Raw genomic sequence first — 20,739 nt, forward strand, 5'->3', positions numbered from 1 at the left:
TTAACCACTAGTTGTGCTATGGAGCAATGTTTTGATAAGTGGGCCACTGTATTGTTTGCACTCTGCTGTCCACACACAGTTCACATCATGCCAGTTTTCTTGTATTAATGGACAGCTGGTAGAAAGGCAGAGAAATACAAACTAAGGCACATAGGAATAAGAAGAAGACTGCTCACTGGTAAGTATGTTACTACAGAATTGACAATTCTTAAAATCTGCTCAGCAAATTCTTTATGAAAGGGAAATAACTTCATACAGTTTCTTTGCACACAAGATGAATGTAGGTCAGTAACCCTTCATATACACATATTGTACCATTGCTTATTAACCATCATCTCATGTGATGTTCGTTTACTTTCTATCGTGCCAGGAGGACGCTGACCAACACAGATGAAAACATGTAAAGATGTTGAAACTTAGCTACAGAGCAATCAGAAAAAGAGGCTTTTGTTCATAGAAAACAATGATCTCATGCTGATTGTTCCTCTTTTTTTTTTTTACTGCCTCTTTACCACAACCCAATACGCAGAACGGATATGGACCAATATGCCTTTTTTCTGAAAGCGGTCCCACATAAACTGAGATGCCATGTGATTTAAGTGATGCACGTGTCTGATGAGAGTGCACAGAGGCAGGGTGTGGGGCAACATGTTCACACCATCAGGATGAGCTGTAAGAACGGTCCCCTGGCAATCAGTGTTAGTGGGCACGAGCTCTCCAAATGATGAAGAAGTAAAATTCAAAACATCAGCATCATTTATTGTTTAATGCCCCTTATTGGCAGATTTACAGAAGGATCTATCTACTGTAAATATGAAGCTACCGCTAGCTGCCAGCTAGCTTAGCTTAGCACTAAAACCTTCAATTGCAGGTGCTACACATGTTCTGTGACCCATCAAATTCTGCCATGACATTTAAAACTTTAGCCACATTGTCACTGTAATTATTTTAAAATCATAACCTTATTTTCTCACTTATTCTGCTGCCAGAACACCGATCCTAAAAGGTCCACACATTTAAATATCTACTGTTACACTGGACCCAACGATCTGTCTTTTCTTTCGCTAAAGATTGGTGGTATTGGGGGTTAGCATTTTATAGCCATAGTGAAAACCGTCTGTTTTCTCTGTGCAGAAAACACCAAGTGTGGAACACAATAAAGCAACAGTTTTAAACTCTGTGAACACATACCTGAAACTGTTTGTATGTCATTTCACAATTCAGTCAGGATGACTGTCACTTGGAATCAAATCCTCATTAATCACTAAAAACATACGAGCTGGTATCAATGTTTCACTCAAGAGAGCCTGAACAGGAACTTCAAGGATGGATGAAAAATGAGCAGCATAGATTTTCAATCATTGGTATTCACTTTGAACTGAGTGATTTTATTAGACTGTGGGTTTGTTCACTTTATGGTATTCATATTAGCTTAATAATATAACTGGCTGATCTAATGAACAATACGGACACAAATAAACTTTACATCATGTCTCAACACTGATCTACATCTTTTCATGTTGAAATGATGATGACTCCAGTCTACAATATTGTTTTAAGGAGTGTTACTTTAATAAAATAGAAATGGTATCAGCTGGTGATATAAATATCCAATTACAAACCACAAGGCTAAAACATAAAAAAATCACACACAAAAGATCATTTTCTAACTTTCTATACAATATCAGCATATTCTCCATATAATTAAACAATTTAAATAATCAAACAGATGTAGCCTTTTTATTTTGAAAAGGCTAAATTGCAGTGCACTCTCAACCTGGTATAGCTGCTCAACAGAGACTGCATAGGGGTAACATCGGTGTGCGAGTTGGAGCAGAGATGAAGATGTTCAGTTGATGTTGTGGAGAACAGTGACGGTCAGAGCTATGAGGGTCAGCGAGGAGGAGCACACAGAGGCAGAGGACCCAGATGCACTGAAGGGCTCAGTGTTTTTCAGCATCCAGTCCTTTTCCTTGTGTAGTTTTTGTTTGTCCAGCTCAGGACCCACCAGCCTCCGGATAGTCTCATAGTAATTATTCAGCCAACGAAGCTGGAGGGAAATAAGATCACTAAGAGTTAAGATAAAGAGGCAGCTGGTATTAAAAGAGTCCAGATATAAAGCTTGAACTTTATTTTAATTTAGACGTAAAAAAAGATAAATGAAAATGTATTATATGTATATATTATAAGCACAAAATAATTATTTGTGAGCACAAGATATAAATACATTTTTTTTAACTTTTTGGGACTTCAGAAATCTCACAATGGATATAATTTCACATGTTTAAAAATTGTAAAGAAAAAAATCTAAAAGTAACAACAAGTTCCAAATGTCAAGTAAACGTGTTTAAACTGAAGAGTCGAGTATAATGTATTAAGTAGGATAAATTGGAAATACAAGTCCTCGACCTCTAAATTGTGCAGCTCTAGAGTAAATATGATTGGTCCTTCTCCATCACCGATTTTCATCTCGTTTCTGTTATCTAACTTTCCATCTAAGATCTGCTGTTTGCACAGACAAAAGAAGATTATCTCAAGTCTCACAGGCACAGAAAGGTTGAGTGCGTCTGTTTCTGTGAAATTATTTCTCTTATGATAAAAAGAAAGTAAACATAGAAGTTGATTTCACGGGTGGTTTTGCTTCTTCAAGATTGTTGTGATCTCTGAGCTGCTTTGACCTGAAGTGTGAAAGGGGATTTTCACACTTCAAACTGCTTAACGGGCCCGGTAAACATCAAACTCTCTTACATCAAACTGTGTTCAGAAATTGAACAGAAGACGTATTATTTCTTTGGGGAAGTAACGTTACATTGGAGCTCGTTAGTTGGTCTTTAGTTTTTGTATTTATTATATATTGAGGCTGTTTTCCTTTCTCTTCTTGATTATGGGGATGTTATTCACTCACAGTCATGGCTCACCCTGCAGGATCCTAGAATCCACTCAGAGTTAGGAAGGTCTTCTTCTAGTTACTACGCACCACTTTAAGGTATCCACATTAATATTACTGAAACAATTCCAAGTTTTGATTTCTTATTGATTTGAACTGTTTTTGCTTTTAATAATTTAATTGTTCTTACTTATTATTTCTACTCTTATTTCATTGTATTTTCTTGCCTTTTAACTGCAATGTGCACTTCCTGTTTTATTCTTGCTGTTCTCTTGTTTTATTTGTAACTCGCCTTTTTTCTATTGTTGTCCATACCTCGGCAACATTACAAATGAGGGTTCTCCCTCTAGGCGTTTTCCGAGGATTTAAATGATGATGATTGTGTTAGTTCAGGACGTTTTAAGACCTTCTTTTACAAAGAATATGATGAATTTCCAGAAACTTCTCAGTATGCAGACTTTAAAATAAGTTATCGGTTAGGTAGTCAAATATAATTGATTACCTGTTCTGAGCTGAGGAGAGAGGTGTCGATCAGTTTCCTGTCGTATGGGACCAGCGACACGGTGTCAAAGGTCATGTAGTTATGACCGTACTGAGGGCAGAAAAAGTACATTTAAAGTACACATTAAAGGGAAAAAACAGTACACATTGACAATCTTTATATCAAGCAATAAATGCCAGAAATCAAATAAAGGCCCTGATTATCCGCTCTTTATCTACCTTTGTTTGAACAGGAACAACAACAACAACGTCTTCAATTCTGATCCCAAAGTCATTCTCCTTGTAGTACCCAGGTTCTTCAAGGGAGACATCACCAGTTTAGTGTTTGTCAGACATGAAACTTAACGTTATTTATCTAAAAAGATCATATTGTTTGTTATCTGTACTTGGTATCAGATTACTTTTGAAAATAAAAAAACCTTACCTATAGATGTAAACATGCCTGACCTGAAGGGGATGTTGTTGCCCTGAAAGCCAACTGGCCCTGAAACAAAATAAACATTTTAGAGTAAAGATCACGCCAGAAAACACCTAACACATTCCATCTGTTTATCTTAATACATTATTTTAAAACATACATTAACACATACAGGCTGAAATAAAGTTATTAGCTGTGCAGAGACTCTGCTCTCTTTTCACTCGTTCATATTTCCTCAGAAAATGTTTACACTCAGAGCTACAACCATATGTTATTTAATTAATTAGTTAGCAATTATCAGCAAATAGTTTGAGGATCAATTGACTGCCTTTGGACAACCCCACACTTTCAAAACCTTCTGCAGTATCAGAATTTGGCACTCAGTTTAAGATAATTATACAGGGAATTTCTTAAGTGTTATTTGATCAGTTACTGTACCAGAAAAATAAAGACATTGAAAGACCTTACTCTGTTAAATGTTTTAAGGTCACATATTATGAGATATACTTTACCATGTTTTTTAACACTAACATGTGTCCCTAGCCTGTCAACAACCCCCTGAATATGAGAAAAGTTCATCCTCTCTGTCTTTTGCCTGCTCCACTTTTATAAATGTGTGCGTTTGGAGCACTCAAATATGTGAGTGTATATCCAGCTCATAAATATGATCACACCTGCTTATTTAAAAGTGCCACAGTGTAACGACGCTCACTTTGATGCCTCTCATGCGTTACGAAAATAAATCTGTCAGGAGGATGGATTCGTGCTTTAGAACGTGCTTTCGTGATGAGGAAGGAAGTACAGTTTTGATCAGTTTCATTCTGGGTTGTAAACTCTGGAAAATAAAAAGAGGAACCTACACTCATGAACTCCAAAGTAGTTTCCAACACCATGACCTGTGCCATGGCCATAGTTCAGGCCCACCTCCCACAATGCCCTGCGGCCAAGCATCTCCATATTTACACCTGTTGATTAAAAAAACCAAAAACAGATAGGTGTTTGAATCAAAAACAAAATATACTAACGCTGACCAGTGAGGAAATGGGGCTCTCTGGTGGTACAACCGTGTATTTCAGGGTAGACGTATTTCAAAGTTGATTTCAAACATGCATGACTCTTTTTCATTACTACCTCTTGTTCCTGAGGGGAAGATGGTTCGTGATATCTCAATGTTTCCCATGAGCACTCGAGTGTAGGCATCCTGTGAAGGAAGAAATTAGTATTTGTTTCATGGTGGAATAATAAATGTTGTGAGAGTATATTGCTGCAGCTTCTTTTACAAAAGAAATATAAGTCAAAAAACGTTTTTGCTTATATCATTCAATTTCATTATAATGATTCAGTTCTATAGGGATCCAATATCCCACTGCTGAAGAAAGAAAAGCAATCCACAGCTCTGTGGTGGATTAGCCATGTCTTGTATTTTGAGAGAGAAAATTTAAATATCCTTTGAAACATTCACACTTTCATTGTTATACATGTTACCTTTTGCATGGCTGTAGGGGTTCCCCAGTGAACTGTCCGAGTGATGTCAGTGGTCCCGTCTCTGATTGTAGAGAGAGAGAGAGAGAGAGAGAGAGAGAGAGGGGTTGACTCATTTCAAATGCTACTGATGTGATGTGAAACCAGAGAGTTTCTCAGTGAAATGTGTGTTTTGACTCACAGATACTGCCCGCCTGAGTCGATCAGGTACATCTCGTCAACTGTCAACCTCCGGCTTGCTTCTAGTGGAGGACTAAACACAGAAAACAGCTTTCTGATGGCACCTAACATCACTAGGACATTTTTCTAAAGCATGTATCAAATCTGGACTAGCTTACTATTACATATGAATAAATATCTCATAAAGTCAAGCTCTTCAACCAGATCACATAATGCTGAATAAGCTTGTCAAGTAGATCCCTTGTATTTCACAATTTGACTGAGTTTTTTTTGTGTGGGTCAAATCTGCTGTCTGTGTTGACCGTCTTTTGTGCTATCCAACCAGGGTGGTAAACTACAAAGAAGGATTAACTCCGGGCTTTCAGGGCGACAGAGGTGGTTCACTTCTTCGCAGCGTAGATCACCATGGCAACTATGCTGAACACCTAACCTGCCCTGGAGCATGTTATGATCAAAAAAGTCTGTGTAGTCAGTGAAACCAGATAACTGAAAGACACCCTGGGTGTGTGAACTTGCTTCCTGGCGTTTGCCCCACTAGTGATGTTTTAGGTAAACCAGTAAAGATTGTTCAGAGCGAGGATTACAGTAAATAAAAACAGAAAAACCACTGACTGCATGTTTGACTGATAAATATTGGTGATTCCTGGGACTCTCCAAGACTATGCATGTTATGAAGGTAATACGCACTTGTGGTTTTGTAACTACACTAACGACCAGAAGGGGGAGACAGTTTTTTCTTATTCCCCAGGTGGCTTCTGTTACCCATGTTTTCAAATAATCTTTGGGTGCATTTTTTGACATTTGTTAGATAGCGTCCAGTGAAAAGCTTGTATGTGCCCAGTCAGATTTAAACATGGGTAACTACATTTTCATGTTCAGCATTTGAAACTCTAACGTGCGAGAATGACCCCCTCTTAATGCTTTTTGGATTGTTTCATCCGTCTGTTGGTCCCAGCCCCCTAAAGTCTACTCATTCCTTGTGAAAACGTGACTGGCTATGTAATCATTTAAATTGAGTTCTGTTGTTAATCATAACAATATAAATGTCAGAGTGCAACAGCATGTCTCGTTTTAAGATTTTATATTTGTGAGCGAATCAATCCCTTGGTACACAGGGCAAAGCTACATCAGACATTTAACCTTTTTTTTTAACGCTTTCCATGTCACCATTTGCTTTTTGTTCGTGAGCATAAATGCGATGATTTCCACTCTCTAATCAAAAGTAAAAATATCAGTTTAAAGCAGCATCACGAAACAAGTAAGCCTTAAAATAAGAGTCATTATAGTGGTACAATGACTTGTTATAAGAAGATTTTAACCTCTTTTATTACAACTCTTAACCCGTTATGCTTCTTCTTGCACAATGTATTTTGATTTAAGTGGATAGGAGAAAGTTAGAACGAGGGTTTTGGCAGAAGGTAAAATTTTCTTCTTGCTAGTTGAACATGCTATTCTCAAGCGGAACAACATGGTACAAGCTAAGAGACTGAAGATGTTGCTGGAGGAAATTTTGAAGAGAAAAAGAGAGTAGGCATGACAAAGACAAAATCTCAGCGAGAGAGAGAGAAGAACACTCTGGAACTGTGGACATGCAGAGTGGCTAAGAAAAACAAATGCATGCTGCTTTAAATCTAATGGGGTGCTTTAAAAAAAAATAGCAGTAGTTTTAAGAACTAAAGAAAAAAAGAGTGGGTGTGCCAATGTAGGGGGGCTATCATTCTCCAAGCGGGCGGCTCAGGTGCAAATCTGACCTGTGGCTTGTTTCCTTCATGTCATTACCCACTCCCTCCCTGGTGTCCTAATCTGCCCACTGTCCTATCAAATAAATGCATCAACGTTTAAAAATATAATTCAAAAAAAGGTGTCTCATTATCCTTAAAGAAAATTGAGTACTTAGACAAAGAAAATACAGTAATTAAGATGTGTTATTTGATTTCAAAAGAAGAGGGGATTATTTGAATAAATCTTACCTGTAATGGGCGAGTGCAGCATTGGGTCCACTTGCAGAGATGGTCTCAAAGCTCGGGCCTCTGCTGTCCTTCTGTTTGCTGAAATTATCTTGTAATTAACTTTAAAAATCAACTTTAAAATAATTGTTATCACAACTATTCCAAATCATAGTGTATTTAAATAAACATGTCATTAACAGAGTCCTTAAGCCGCCCTTATCTTTTTGCTTCATAATAACATTTCTAGGCTCTAATATTCTGGCTTGTCAACGAAATAGAAAAAAAAGACTCCGCAAATATTGTAATTCCTTCCTCTTGCATGTGCACTCACCTTCGACATTTATTGACGTATTCTGCAGCCGTCAGCTCGGTCTCTTTCCCCTGTGGCACCGCCTTCTCCAGCCACATCAGCAGCTGGATGACTGCGACTGCATCCCTCACCTGCACAGAGTCACAAAGACACACTGACCAGGAGAGTCTCTGCATCAATCACAACAACACTAAAACTGCAGGCTGACAATTTACACTCGATGTTGAGATGCTGTACAGAACAGTGTGGACAGTGTAATAACTATATCAGAGTGTGTGTTCACTGAACTTCATTCATTAATGTCCCACCAGTTTGACAGTGAAGACTGGTGATGAATGAATACCCTGAATGGTGATAGTCAAACATAAATGGTTTGGGCTCATATCTGCTCTCCTGCTAATTTAACTTCATAAACAAAGCAAAAAAAAAACAGGTGTGCTCTTTCTAAGTTGTCACATGTGCTCATGTGTGTATGTTCACGTCTGTGTGCAGATAACGTACATGAGCGTCCCTTAAGATCCGCTGCTCTGTCTCATCCTTCACCGCTTTAGTTGTGAGCACAGGAGAGTAGGAGCTTGTCAGTAGTTTTTCCTAAACGATGCAAAGAACAACAATTTACACAAAAAATACAATATCAGTTAGTCAGAGAGAAGCATTGTGCTCCTTTAATCCCCTCCAAAACACACTGAAGTATATACAGTTTCTTATCATTTACTGCTAAACACTGCATGTAGTTTAATACCATGGGGTGTAAATAGTTACCGGTACTTATTAGTTACTGGACGATGTTGACCCTACAAACTAACTATGGAGCATGGGGATTAAATATGCAGTTAGCCTATTAAATTCACTCAAAGCTAGATATCGTGACCACAACTTTTGCTATTCCTGCACACAAGCTGACCTTCAAGTGTGTTTTTTATACAATGTTTTTATATTTTAAGATTAATATATTAAGAATATTTTCGCAGGAAAGGTAACTTATATGGACTTTTTTCCCCAAATATTTGTACGACACAAGAACAGGAGCAAGATTAAAAAAAAAAAGTATTTCTCTAAAAACATGGATACAGACTGTGTAGAGCTGAGAAAAGTCTGAGTTCGAAGACGTTTCTTCACCAGAGTGACCATTTCACATTTCACAAACTCATTTGATCCCTCGCTTATATAAAAATATTGATTAGTTGAGCTGTAGAATCTTGGATTACGTCCATAACTCCTGAACAAAATATTTATCCCAGCCATGACTCACTGCAGCCAATGCAGCAACATAACAGCCATAAAAACAGATCTTAATACCCTATGTGCCCAGTGATTTACATTTAAGATGCAAAAATATCAGATTCTCATGCTAACTGAAGCAAAATTATGCAGCACACTTAATGAACTGTAGAATTGTCATACCTCTGGTGTAATGATCTCATATAGTGCGTAGTTTGTGTATTCAGTGCCGATCCACACTTTAACGCCCGGCTGGGCCACATACTCCTTCAGATTATCTCTGACAGTGTCGTATTCTTTGAGCTGCACACAGAGCGACCCCTCACAGGACGCGTTCAGGTACACCTTCAGCTCCTCTGAAACTCTGTGCGTGTGCACAAAGAGCCTGGGGTAAAATGGAAAGCCGAAGATAAGGGTCAAACAGAGGAGAGGTTCATGGGACTAATCCTGTATGTTCTTATATCTCAGTGTATGTGATGGGAGCTGCTATGAAAGGGACAAAGAAAAGAAACATTGAAAGAATACTAATTGAACATGTAATTACTGAAAATGGACTCACCAGATGTGATCCATTGTGAGGAGTGTGTAGGAGTAGAAGAAGGGATTGAATGGGATGTCGTTGCCCCGCAGATTAAACAGCCCTATAAATGAAAAGATATACACAACCCCTGACTTTACGCAGCACCTTTTACATTCACTCACATAATATGCTACATGACTCAATGCCAGGAAATGATGTTTACATCTTGAGCGTGTGTCTGAAGCACTCGATGTGGCTCGTTCTGTGTCCCTGTCATTAAATACAGGCTCAATCATCTAGAAATCTGAAGTCAGACGGGGTCTGCAGCTCAGGAGTCATTTATTAACAAGAAAGATGCTTTGAATTATTGATGAGAACTGGCAGAGAGCTACACCAAACATCCAGGCTACATGTGAAAAAGTTCCAAAAACATGATTTTCTCTATAATAAAGGATGATTCATTTTAGTGAAAAGATCAGACAGACAGGCAGGCAGACAGACAGACAGACAGACAGACAGACAGGCGGGCAGGCGGACAGGCAGACAGACAGACAGACAGACACACAGACAGACAGACAGACAGACAGACAGACAGACAGGCGGGTGGACAGACAGACAGACAGGCAGACAGACAGGCAGACAGACAGACAGACAGACAGACACACAGACAGGCGGGTGGACAGACAGACAGACAGGCAGGCAGACAGACAGACAGACAGGCAGGCAGACAGACAGGCAGACACACAGACAGGCGGGCAGACAGACAGACAGACAGACAGACAGACAGACACACACACAGACACACAGACAGGCGGGCGGACAGACAGACAGACAGACAGACAGACAGACAGGCGGGCGGACAGACAGACATACAGACAGACAGGCGGGCGGACAGACAGACAGACAGACAGACAGACACACAGACAGACAGGCGGGCGGACAGACAGACACACAGACACACAGACAGGCGGGCGGACAGACAGACAGACAGACAGACACACAGACAGGCGGGCGGGCGGACAGACAGACAGACAGACACACAGACAGGCGGGCGGACAGACAGACAGACACAGAGACACAGACAGGCGGGCGGACAGACAGACAGACAGGCGGGCGGACAGACAGGCAGACACACAGACAGGTGGGCGGACAGACAGACAGACAGACAGACAGACAGGCGGGCGGACAGACAGACAGACAGGCGGGCGGACAGACAGACATACAGACACACAGACAGACAGACAGACACACAGACAGACACACAGACGGGTTGGCGGACAGACAGACAGACACACAGACAGGCGGGCGGACAGACAGACAGACAGACAGACAGACACACAGACACACAGACACACAGACAGGTGGGCGGACAGACAGACAGACACACAGACAGACACACAGACAGGCGGGCAGACAGACAGACAGACAGACAGACAGACAGACAGACACACAGACAGACAGACAGACACACAGACAGACAGACAGACAGACAGACACACAGACAGACAGACACACAGACAGGCGGGCGGACAGACACACAGACAGGTGGGCGGACAGACAGACAGACACACAGACAGACACACAGACAGGCGGGCAGACAGACAGACAGACAGACAGACAGACACACAGACAGACAGACAGACACACAGACAGACACACAGACAGACAGACACACAGACAGACAGACACACAGACAGGCGGGCGGACAGACACACAGACAGACAGACAGACAGGCAGGCGGACAGACAGACAGATTTAACTACAAATTATGATGTAAATGTAATTGTACAGAAGTCATTGAGATTTGGATAAGCTGAATTGCACATTTATGGTGCTGATATAAACAGCTTGTGAATCAGTGAATTCACAAGTTATTCCCGATAATTATTTATAAATCAGAAACATTATTACCTGAAACTGCTGAATAGACAAAGTGTGAGTAACTTACAGGCTGTTTCGTCCAGTGCTGAGAGCAGAACAGCTGTCGGTTCGTATGGATTGTCCCTCATCTGATTCCGTATGTCCTCCACTTTTATTTGCCAGGACCGTTCTGCAAACACCCACACATTATTTTTATTTGAATCCACATGACAACAAACACTCAACGTATAATTGGATTGGTTGTAGAACTCGTTTTCACCATGATGCTGCCGTAGGGTGTAAACAGTGGAATAGCTGCCCCATGACTGTTCTTTTGAATTGTCCTCTTAACACCCAATATCAGGAATGTTAACACAATATTGTAAATTTAGATTTAAACCTATTTATAGCTGGCTACTGTTGGTCGGGTTTTTCAGTTCATGACCAGTGTGACCGCGCCCTTAGGGCCAACATGGCTCAACATTGTACCAGAAGCCCTTTATCCAGATGACAGTCAAATGTAAACACACACAAACATAAACAAACACCATTAGAGTCATGATACGCTCCATTAGTTCCATTAGTTCCATTAGTCTATTCTCCAACCATAAAGATCAATGAAACACACGAGTGTCCAGACAACTTCCTTTTCAGGAGACTTTTCTATCTCTTAAACATGATCCGTGTCTTGTCGTCCATAAAGTCATACAAACATGAACAGGCTGTTTATGGCTGTGTTTGTGGAGCTGCTTATCACTGGGAGTTTGCAGGTATTTATCAGCACATTGATAAAGAGTTAAAGGGCACCAAACAGGCAGACTAGCAGGCTGCAGGGTGTGTGTTTAGAGACACAAACACATGTAAGCAAACCTACGTATGACTCTGTCGGGCAGGCGGGTGATGTTGTCAAGAGGGAGGGGCGGTCGGGCAGTCCACACTTTGTCGACCTGGTTCACAGGGATGGACTTGAGACTGCGATTGCTTGGCTCCAGATTCATGTTGTAGTTCTCCTGTGTTTCTAATGGAGGAAACAAAGGATGATTGCACACATAGAAGCAAATCAATCTCAAGTAAACAGTCTGTGTGGCGACTGCAGGCTCCATCAATAATTTTCCATCTACTTGAGCGTGTGCTTTATTGATGTTAACGCGGACTGACAGGCGGGACGGATAAAAGAGACTTACGAAGGGAGAAGAGGAAGGGGTCAAAGCCGATCTCGCCGCCTTGTGGAACCTCGGAGATGAGCCACTCTGCTATACTCATGATGGACACTGGCGAACATCACATATGACAGATTCAAAATATTATTTACATAGGAAGATGTGACACAATAAATCCAATATATCTAACAGTGGGGATTTACGAGGATTTGTGGATTACGAGATTAAACTTCTCATCATTTGCACGAGAAAACAACGAAAAAAGTAATCCAACAAATGTAATTAATATCATTACGAGAACATCAAACAATACATAGTGACTCAAAATTACTAAAATACAAACCATTTAATTTACTGACAGTGAAAGATCAGATTATAGTCTTTTTTTAAATGTTCAGAAAGGAGTGACCCCTGTGGCAGACTCCTGAGCCATTCGCAGTTTCACTGTACCGGCCGTGTGTACTTAGACTTGCATGACTTAATCTTTGAGACAAGCATATGCTACTGGCAGGATCAACCAGGTAGCCCGGAACAATGATGAGTAACTCAGCAATGAAGGTGAAGAAGTGTGCAACTTTACCAGAGATATGTTGTGCAAGTAAAATGTAAAGTTGTATCAAAGCTGTGTTATTAGTAAATGTAATGCCCTGAAATAAAAAAAAAACTAGGTGCTGTTTTTATTGTTGTGAACAGATCACATGAAGACACAAGAACTACTCTTTATATTGTAACATGCTCCTGTGTCTGTGGCACTCAACCTCAAGCACATTTGATCCCACTGACGAACTAAAGCTGAAATATAAACTATTGTTTTTTACATTTTGAACTGTACTTATTTCCCAAAACAGCCAAATATGTCATTTCTTTTTTACAAATATGTCATGTCAATGTGAGCAGTAAAATGATCACAGAATATTTGACTGTTTGTATCAGACGGATGCTTATCTTAAATGTGTTTGGATGAGAGGAAATGCAAACACCCAGAGAAATCCCAAAAATCAGGAAACCACTAATCGTGGTGAGATTTTAATTATATTCAGCGGCACACTTGTCGATATCCCCCTCAATTTTGCAACATGATGCTGTTTAAAAGCATCTTGACACGTCACACGTCTCATGTGGATGAATTACTGAGTGATTACTTACTTAACACCTTTTTTAAATTACTTTTTTGAGAACATTTTAAGAAAACAAGCCTTTGGTGTGCGAAGACAAAAATCTTAATTAACTCATGAATTTGGAAAAGAAACAGAGGCATTTCTTATTTTTGTTAGGTGTACAGACTGGGTCATTTTAACACTACGACAGAACTAGATAGATAGAAATTCAAGAGCCGATGTATTTTCCTCGTTCAGAAAGCCGAAATGGACCAAATGTGAGCTACCATCCATATCACCATCTAATTATTATTCACCAGCTTATGGAGCTAGAAATGACATGTCATGTTTCTTTTTCTCCCTTTTCTGTATTTTCAGCACGTTTCGTTTCGCAGTGCTGAATTTTACTTCGTCTTTGTGCATCCTTGACAGATGCTGTGTTTTTCAATTTATATTTAATGTCTTTGAAGTGTGTGAGCATCAGCATCCAGTTGGGAAATTAGCATCATCTAAACGCTGGTAAATTGAGACATCTTTTATTTTGGAGTGGCTGGGTGGACAATTTTCACAACATCCTGTCAGCATTGCATGTTCAACGTGTTTTTCAAAGACAAAACATGGAGTGTTTTAGATTTTGTTGTTTGAGGGCTATTTATATCATGATAATCCTGTAATTGTGGGTGCAGCCTGTCAGGATATTTTAACACTAGACTGTCAAATCCACAAATATTTGATTGGCATCCATTTGTCCTGCGTTGTCAAAACAAGTAGACCAAATGTTATCCCCCCCTACCGTCTTTTTCCAGCTCCCAGTTGCAGTCCAGCTGTCTCTCGGCTTGGACCCAGTAGCGGCTGTCTGTCCACAGAGCTGCCTTCGTCGGGGTAACTATGGCAGTTCCTGGGGAGGAATAGGAGAGCAGCTGTGATATGGAGAGGGCCGCAGTGACAGCAAATCATGTCTATAAATGTCAATGTTGATTTTGAACAATACATGATGGTACAGGCAATTTCATAGAAATATATGTGTATGGGGACAGACAGGATTGTTAAAAAACACTCAGGAGAAGAGGTGGTAATACATGGTCATACCCCAGTTTCATCCTCACATGAGACTCTTTAGTAGCAAAACATGAGCAGATCCCTGAATATACATTTTGCAAGTTGGATATAAATGATTGACTAAAAAATTATACTTTTCTAAACGGAGTCAAGCTTGGTGTAAACAATACTTTAAGTCTTTTTCTCCTTGGATTCAATCAAGAGCTTAGTACAGAAATATGCACAATCATTAATTCTGATCATCATTTCTAGCCTGAAAATAGACAACATGATTTAATGTTCCAGCTATGTGGAAAAGGATAAGGCTGATGGATGATCAGATGCAATGATGCAGCCAGTGGAAGCAATAAAACTAAGTGAGCAAGGAGGGGACGGCTGTATTGTGAGGCTGTGGGATGAAAGAAGAGAAGCTGCATGATCGCAGCAGTCAGACGTGGGGAGTTGAGTCATGGGGAAGAGGAGGAGGAGGAGTAGGAGGAGGAAAAGGAGAAGGGGGATGAAGGAGACGAGGAGGTGGGAAAGGATTGTACCTGCGGAGCCTGTAAAGCCGGTCATGAAGGCCATCCTGGCATCACGTGTTGCGATATACTCACTCTGTTGTGAAAAAAAACAGAGGTTAGTATCCCTTTCTCTCTCTCTCTCACATGTCACACTCACACACAAACCAGTTAAACTCAGATGAAATAAGTATGATGGACAGCAGATGTACCAGGTGGGCATCAGTGCCAGGGATAATGTAGGCAGAGATATTCAGGGGACGCATTAGTTCTCGTAACTCCTGCAGCTGGAGGGTGGTATTTACTGCTGTGCTGGGGAGGTACTGTTTTATAGACACACACACATACACAATAAAAGGGAGAGAGAGAGAGAGAGAGAGAGAGATACAGAGTGTTAAAAGTCTTGAGATTTAATTAAACTGCTGATTCATCCCTTTCTTTATCTCCCCTTGTAATCATTAACCACAGAGCGGTTGCTTTAATCATTTACTATATAACTCATGCAACATGTTATAATATAGAAAAATACTGTCTTATGTCTTCAAGGACACTTTTAAGACTTATTTGTATTTTTTTTCCCCCCAAATCTCAATGATAACCCCGTATTGATCAAAGTCACAATGTTGATTTCTCTCACCGGTGGGGACAGCGAGCAGTTCCTCTCAGTTTGCTCGTATAACACAACAGCGACAGTGTGTCCTGAAATGAGAAGAGCACAGTGACATAGAGACCTTGGAAAGTGACACTAGAGCTGAGCTATGTAAGCACATATTTAGATCCCGAAAAAAAACGAAGCTCTTCTGTTCGGGGATTCATATCATTCAGACAAAGTGACTGTCAGAGCCGAATCAATTCGTCTCCAAGCTTTGGATTGATGAGGACAAAAAACGTCTGCTCAATCAAAGTGAGGCCACAAAACAAGAGTAAAGGCACACAAAGCAGCTGTGCAAGAAAATAAAATGAATAGATTACAGAGACATGTCTCCGCTCAGAGACGTAACACACTCAGTAGAGACTGTGACAACACTCACCAAAAAGATCTGATACAAATAAAAAGGCAGAGCATGAAACAGAGCCGCGCTCTCCTTTAAAGTTGAAATGTATCAAATAATTCCGAGCAGATGATAATTGATCATGCTTCCTCTTCTAGCTATGAGTGATTTTTAAGTGTTAAACAATCAAACTGATTGGATCTACTGAAACAAACTGTTACACATCCTCTGTTTTTACATTTGAAATCACCGCACAGCTGCTGCCCTGATTGTGAACAAATAGAAGGATGATCAAAGCAGATGGAGGAAAGCCTCCACACACAGACCACTTTGACTTCACATAAAGAATGCATGATAAAGATAAACTTCTTACCTGTTAGCCACAAAGCCAACAGCCAGACACAGGACAGCATGGTGACGGGAAAGGAGCCAAACACTGAGTGGCTACAAACCAGGTGCTCTGATGTGTGCGCGGCAAATGTGAGAAAGTGTGTGTGGGAGTCTGTTGAGAAATAGCGTGTGGGTGTCTGCTTGTAAATGCACGACTGTCCTCTCTCTCTCTTTTCTCTCTCTCCTCCTCCTCCTCCTCCTCCTCCTCCTCCTCCTCCTCAGCCACCGCTCACTATCTCCTCTCCCTGTGGACCTTTGATAGGAATCATGTGCAGAGGCTTTTCCGAGAAGTTTCGGTTTCCAGAAACATTTATTTTCTTCTTGACCAAAAACACAATGACCACCCACCTGATTCATAATTCCTTCCTGTACATCTTACTGAGTTTCTCTATTATTATTATTATTTTTTTTTACACGCAATTGTGTCTCAGGGAAATCCCTCTAGGATGCAGGGTCATCTAGCATGTGTGTATAGAAATAAAAACAGAGCCTTTTCTTGAGCATTGCAATACGATTAAAGACACCAACCCTGCATTAAAACATCATTATAATGCTTAACAACAAGGATAGATGTGTTTATATACATTGAGTTTATAAATGTAGATCCTTGCACATCTTTACATTCATGCATCTGCAGATCAATAGGCAAGGCCTTGCAATCATGCAATAATTTCCATAAAACGGTTGTGCTTTCATTATTTCTAAATCCTTGTGTTAAAGTCAAATGAATAATCCCACTTAGCAAAAAGAAAGAGGAGCGAGAGCAGGAAGAGATTGTATAACCATTTTGTTTTAGCAGTGATGTATTAATAATAGCTGAATTCTTGCCAGTGTGCCACGCAGTAAAAAGTCACATATAAGGCTTTTGAACGAAATGTATCGTGGTTCAGTGTAGCTCATATTTAAGAAATCATCATTACAGCTAAAATCAGAAATACAAAAGATTGAGGCTTTCATCTTCAGCTAGCCTGGCTCTGCCTCTTGAGCTGACTACTTAAGTATAATTCTCAAGGTGAAGTTGAAAGGGCTGCAGGCTTTCTCTTTGTTGCCTCTGGACAGAACAGATGCAGGCTAGCTGTCTTCTCCCGTCTCCATTCTTTTAACCGTACCCAGAATCAGATCAAAGTCTGAGAGGTGGCCTTTAGTTACTGTGGTCGTTTTCTATGGAACAAACTCCCTGCTGACCTAAGGTCCATCACTACTGTTTCTACTTTTAAAACAAAACTCAAAACCTATCTGTTCTCCAAAGCATATGAATAGTTATTTTTTGTATGTGTGTGTATGATCACTTTTGTGGTAACTGATGTTTGCTTTGTCTATGTATGAATTATTAATGACTGTGAGGTTTGTTTTTAACCTCAACGTAAAGCACATTGAGCTTAGCTGTAATGTAATGTGCTATATAAATAAAATTGCTATTGATGCTAAGATAAACTAACCAACTGCTAGCAGTGGCTTTATATTTATCAAACAGACACAATAATATGACATTTAAATATAACTTGATATCAATCAATTAACTTGTTTGCTAATTACTTCCATTTCCTTTCATCATTTGTGTTGTATTTGTTGCCACCAAAGCCCTTTGCTTTGTTGCGTTGTTAGTTAAAGGTCAGATATTATCCTTATTTTCAACAAGTTTAAATAAGTGTCAGAGCTCCCAAAACATGTCTTGTAATAAATCCACTCTGATCCTGAATTTCCATGCCCATAAAAAACCTCTATTTCAGCCCTGCTCAGAACAGACTGTTTCTGTAGCTTTAAATACAAATGAGCTGTGTTTGACCACGCCCCTCTGGACGGGCTTGGGTGGCTTTCTTGCACCATGCGCCATTGTTTATGGTGAGAAGGCAGACTCAGAGGGCAGGACAAACACCTAGCTGTGAGTGTCAACCACCTTGGGGAGGGGTTACGGCCCTTTGTGATGTCACAAAGGGAAAATCTCTAAACAGCCTGTTTGAGAACACATTTTCTGAAAAGTGGAGCAGGTAAAAGATGAAGAGGATGCACTTTTTTCACAATAAGGGGTTTTGTACAGACTAGGGACACATATTAGTGTTATAAAAAACAGGGTAAAGTGTATTTTGCAGGTGACCTTTAAGTGCTCTGCAGATAAGAATACATTTCACTATCATTATGATGAATTGTATATCATTCTATACTGTAAGATTTACACCAAACATCATCCTGCACCTTCCTGCACATGTTCATCCTTGACTCCTATTGTTTAAAGCTTGAACTAGATTTTATAATTTAATTTTAACTAGATTTAATCTTTTATATGACACTTTAAGTAACTTTTTTAACTTCGCACCAAAAACACCAAGATAAAGTCCTTGTATGTGTATAAATGTACTTGGCATTAAACCAGATTTTTATTCAGATCAAATAAACAGACATGACTTTAAAACAATCACTGGGTCAATAAGTCAACAACTGTAAACCCTAAAATGACCGTTGCTGGTTTATTAATCCAGGGCAGCAGGTTTATGCACATACAGCGTGTGTAAACTGAAATTGCAGCTCCCTGATGTGACTACTTTATTATAAGCTAACACCTTCTTGGTGCATTGGGATCCACCTGCTTTGATCATGACTTCAAAACCTGGCAGAGCTTCAGACTCCAGGACTGTGGAGCTAAAATAAGACTTGAGTGATGTACAGTGATCACAGCGCTGTCTTCAACCATTAGGAATAAATTGCGATGTATCTCAGTAAGTTACAAAGGGGCTTAGTATTAATGGACATGAAAGGAAACTGTAAAGCTGGTTAGGTTTAAGACTAAGGAGTCCCTTAAATCGTGATTTTCTAATCTCTCACTCTTTAGGATGATTTAAACCATTTTAATAGAGAAATAGATAACTGTAAATAATTCCTAAGGTTATCATCTATGATTCACTTAAAATACATTAAATACCCAACTAGTCTGCAGCCATGCTAACATCTCTGTTTAACATATCCTAATCTTTTGCTCATTAGCTCAAGATCAAAGTGAAACTGCGCTGCAAGAAATATTGCTTTTACAGGAATCATTCATGAATAGAAGTACCAATAAAGATGCTAGGTTATAGGCATATTAATCACTAAAGTTATCGAAACACAGACAAATGGAAAAGTGAATATCTTTTCATTTAATAGAGTCTGCTTTGTTTTGCCCACAAAAGTATTTTTAGAAATAAAGTGACCCAGATATTAAGTCTGAAAATGTTTTATCGCATTAAGAAAAAAGCCACTTTGCAAATCATCTGTTTCTTTCTTATCTATGTGAAAGCCGCACAGAGTAAAATCGCATATTTTAAATCTGCAAGGCTTTTCAAATTAAATTAGACAGGGCTAACTGTAACTGATATATAAGAAGCCCTTCCAGCATAACAACAGAAAAACAAAGAATTGACCTTTTCATTTGAAGAAGACAGACGAGGAAGTCACATTTTGACCTGCTGTTTATAATAATTAGAATTAGCCTGATTTACTTGATTGAGGAATTTGATAATGGGCTTTGAGCTGCTTTTGAAAAAGGAAGTATCACATCTTGTTTTCACTGAGAGGTTAAAAAAAGCATTTCAGCATTTGCAAGCATGTGTAGTTCTTATTGTTGCATTGTTGAGACAAGCTTCTGATGTGCAGCAGCCACAGTGGACTGACAGATGTACAGTAGCTGCTGACATGAGAAAGAGGAGGTGACAGAGCATGACAGATTTTCTGCATACAATTTCACGCAAGTCTGATTTACTTTATTATCTATCATTATAAGAATATTCCATTTCCAATTGCAAATCTTTCTGAAAAATATATTGCAGTAAAGAACTGAAGTATAAACATGTCATATTTCTTTGGTGCTGATTATGACCAAACTCAACGAGAGCGAGATGAACCGACCTCCAGTAAATATCTTATCAGTACTTGATTCAATAAAAAGAAGCCCTGTGTTTATATACTAGCAGCAGTGAGGTTGCTGCTAACAATCAACTGATAACAGCCCCCTCACCCTCTCTTTCCAAGTGTGTAAGAGAACCTACTGGAGCCATCAAGCCTGCACAGAAAATACAACTCAGAAGAGCCAGAGTTGTCAATTCTTTGATACTTCAGCAACATGGCAGTGAAACATTGTCGTCTTCTTGAAAGAAACAAACTACCTTTGAAGATATTAATCGTTCATTCTGAACGGAGAAAATACGACTACACAAATTTTCAGTTGATTATAATAAAAACATTT

General features: G+C 39.6%; 1 protein-coding gene across 1 annotated transcript; it reads right to left on the reverse strand.

Annotated features, from left to right (window-relative positions):
* Positions 1-1,659: 1,659 nt before the first annotated feature.
* On the reverse strand, positions 1,660-16,669 carry xpnpep2 (X-prolyl aminopeptidase (aminopeptidase P) 2, membrane-bound). Its single transcript, XM_061048447.1, has 21 exons — positions 16,507-16,669; positions 15,779-15,840; positions 15,354-15,464; positions 15,175-15,238; positions 14,379-14,483; positions 12,513-12,599; positions 12,203-12,346; positions 11,417-11,518; positions 9,508-9,589; positions 9,132-9,333; positions 8,229-8,318; positions 7,749-7,858; positions 7,439-7,516; positions 5,470-5,541; positions 5,292-5,352; positions 4,938-5,007; positions 4,667-4,771; positions 3,813-3,872; positions 3,608-3,684; positions 3,390-3,479; positions 1,660-2,050 (listed from the first exon to the last, which is right to left on the reverse strand). Exons 1-21 carry the CDS (start codon positions 16,544-16,546, stop codon positions 1,850-1,852), a joined length of 2,013 nt encoding a protein of 670 aa, XP_060904430.1. The 5' UTR covers positions 16,547-16,669; the 3' UTR covers positions 1,660-1,849.
* Between the last annotated feature and the right edge of the window lie 4,070 nt (positions 16,670-20,739).

The sequence above is a fragment of the Labrus mixtus genome, chromosome 10 (assembly GCF_963584025.1).
Source record: "Labrus mixtus chromosome 10, fLabMix1.1, whole genome shotgun sequence".
Classification (NCBI taxonomy): domain Eukaryota; kingdom Metazoa; phylum Chordata; class Actinopteri; order Labriformes; family Labridae; genus Labrus; species Labrus mixtus.

What these genes read in the sequence shown, in the direction of transcription:
- xpnpep2 (XM_061048447.1), bottom strand. Translation starts at nt 16,546, where the DNA reads ATGCTGTCCTGTGTCTGGCTGTTGGCTTTGTGGCTAACAG. An exon ending in CTGGGAGCTGGAAAAAGACG is followed by an intron (nt 12,600 to 14,378) that starts GTAGGGGGGGAT and finishes GATGTTCGCCAG; the next exon opens with TGTCCATCATGAGTATAGCA. An exon ending in TACGTCAATAAATGTCGAAG is followed by an intron (nt 7,517 to 7,748) that starts GTGAGTGCACAT and finishes AGATAATTTCAG; the next exon opens with CAAACAGAAGGACAGCAGAG.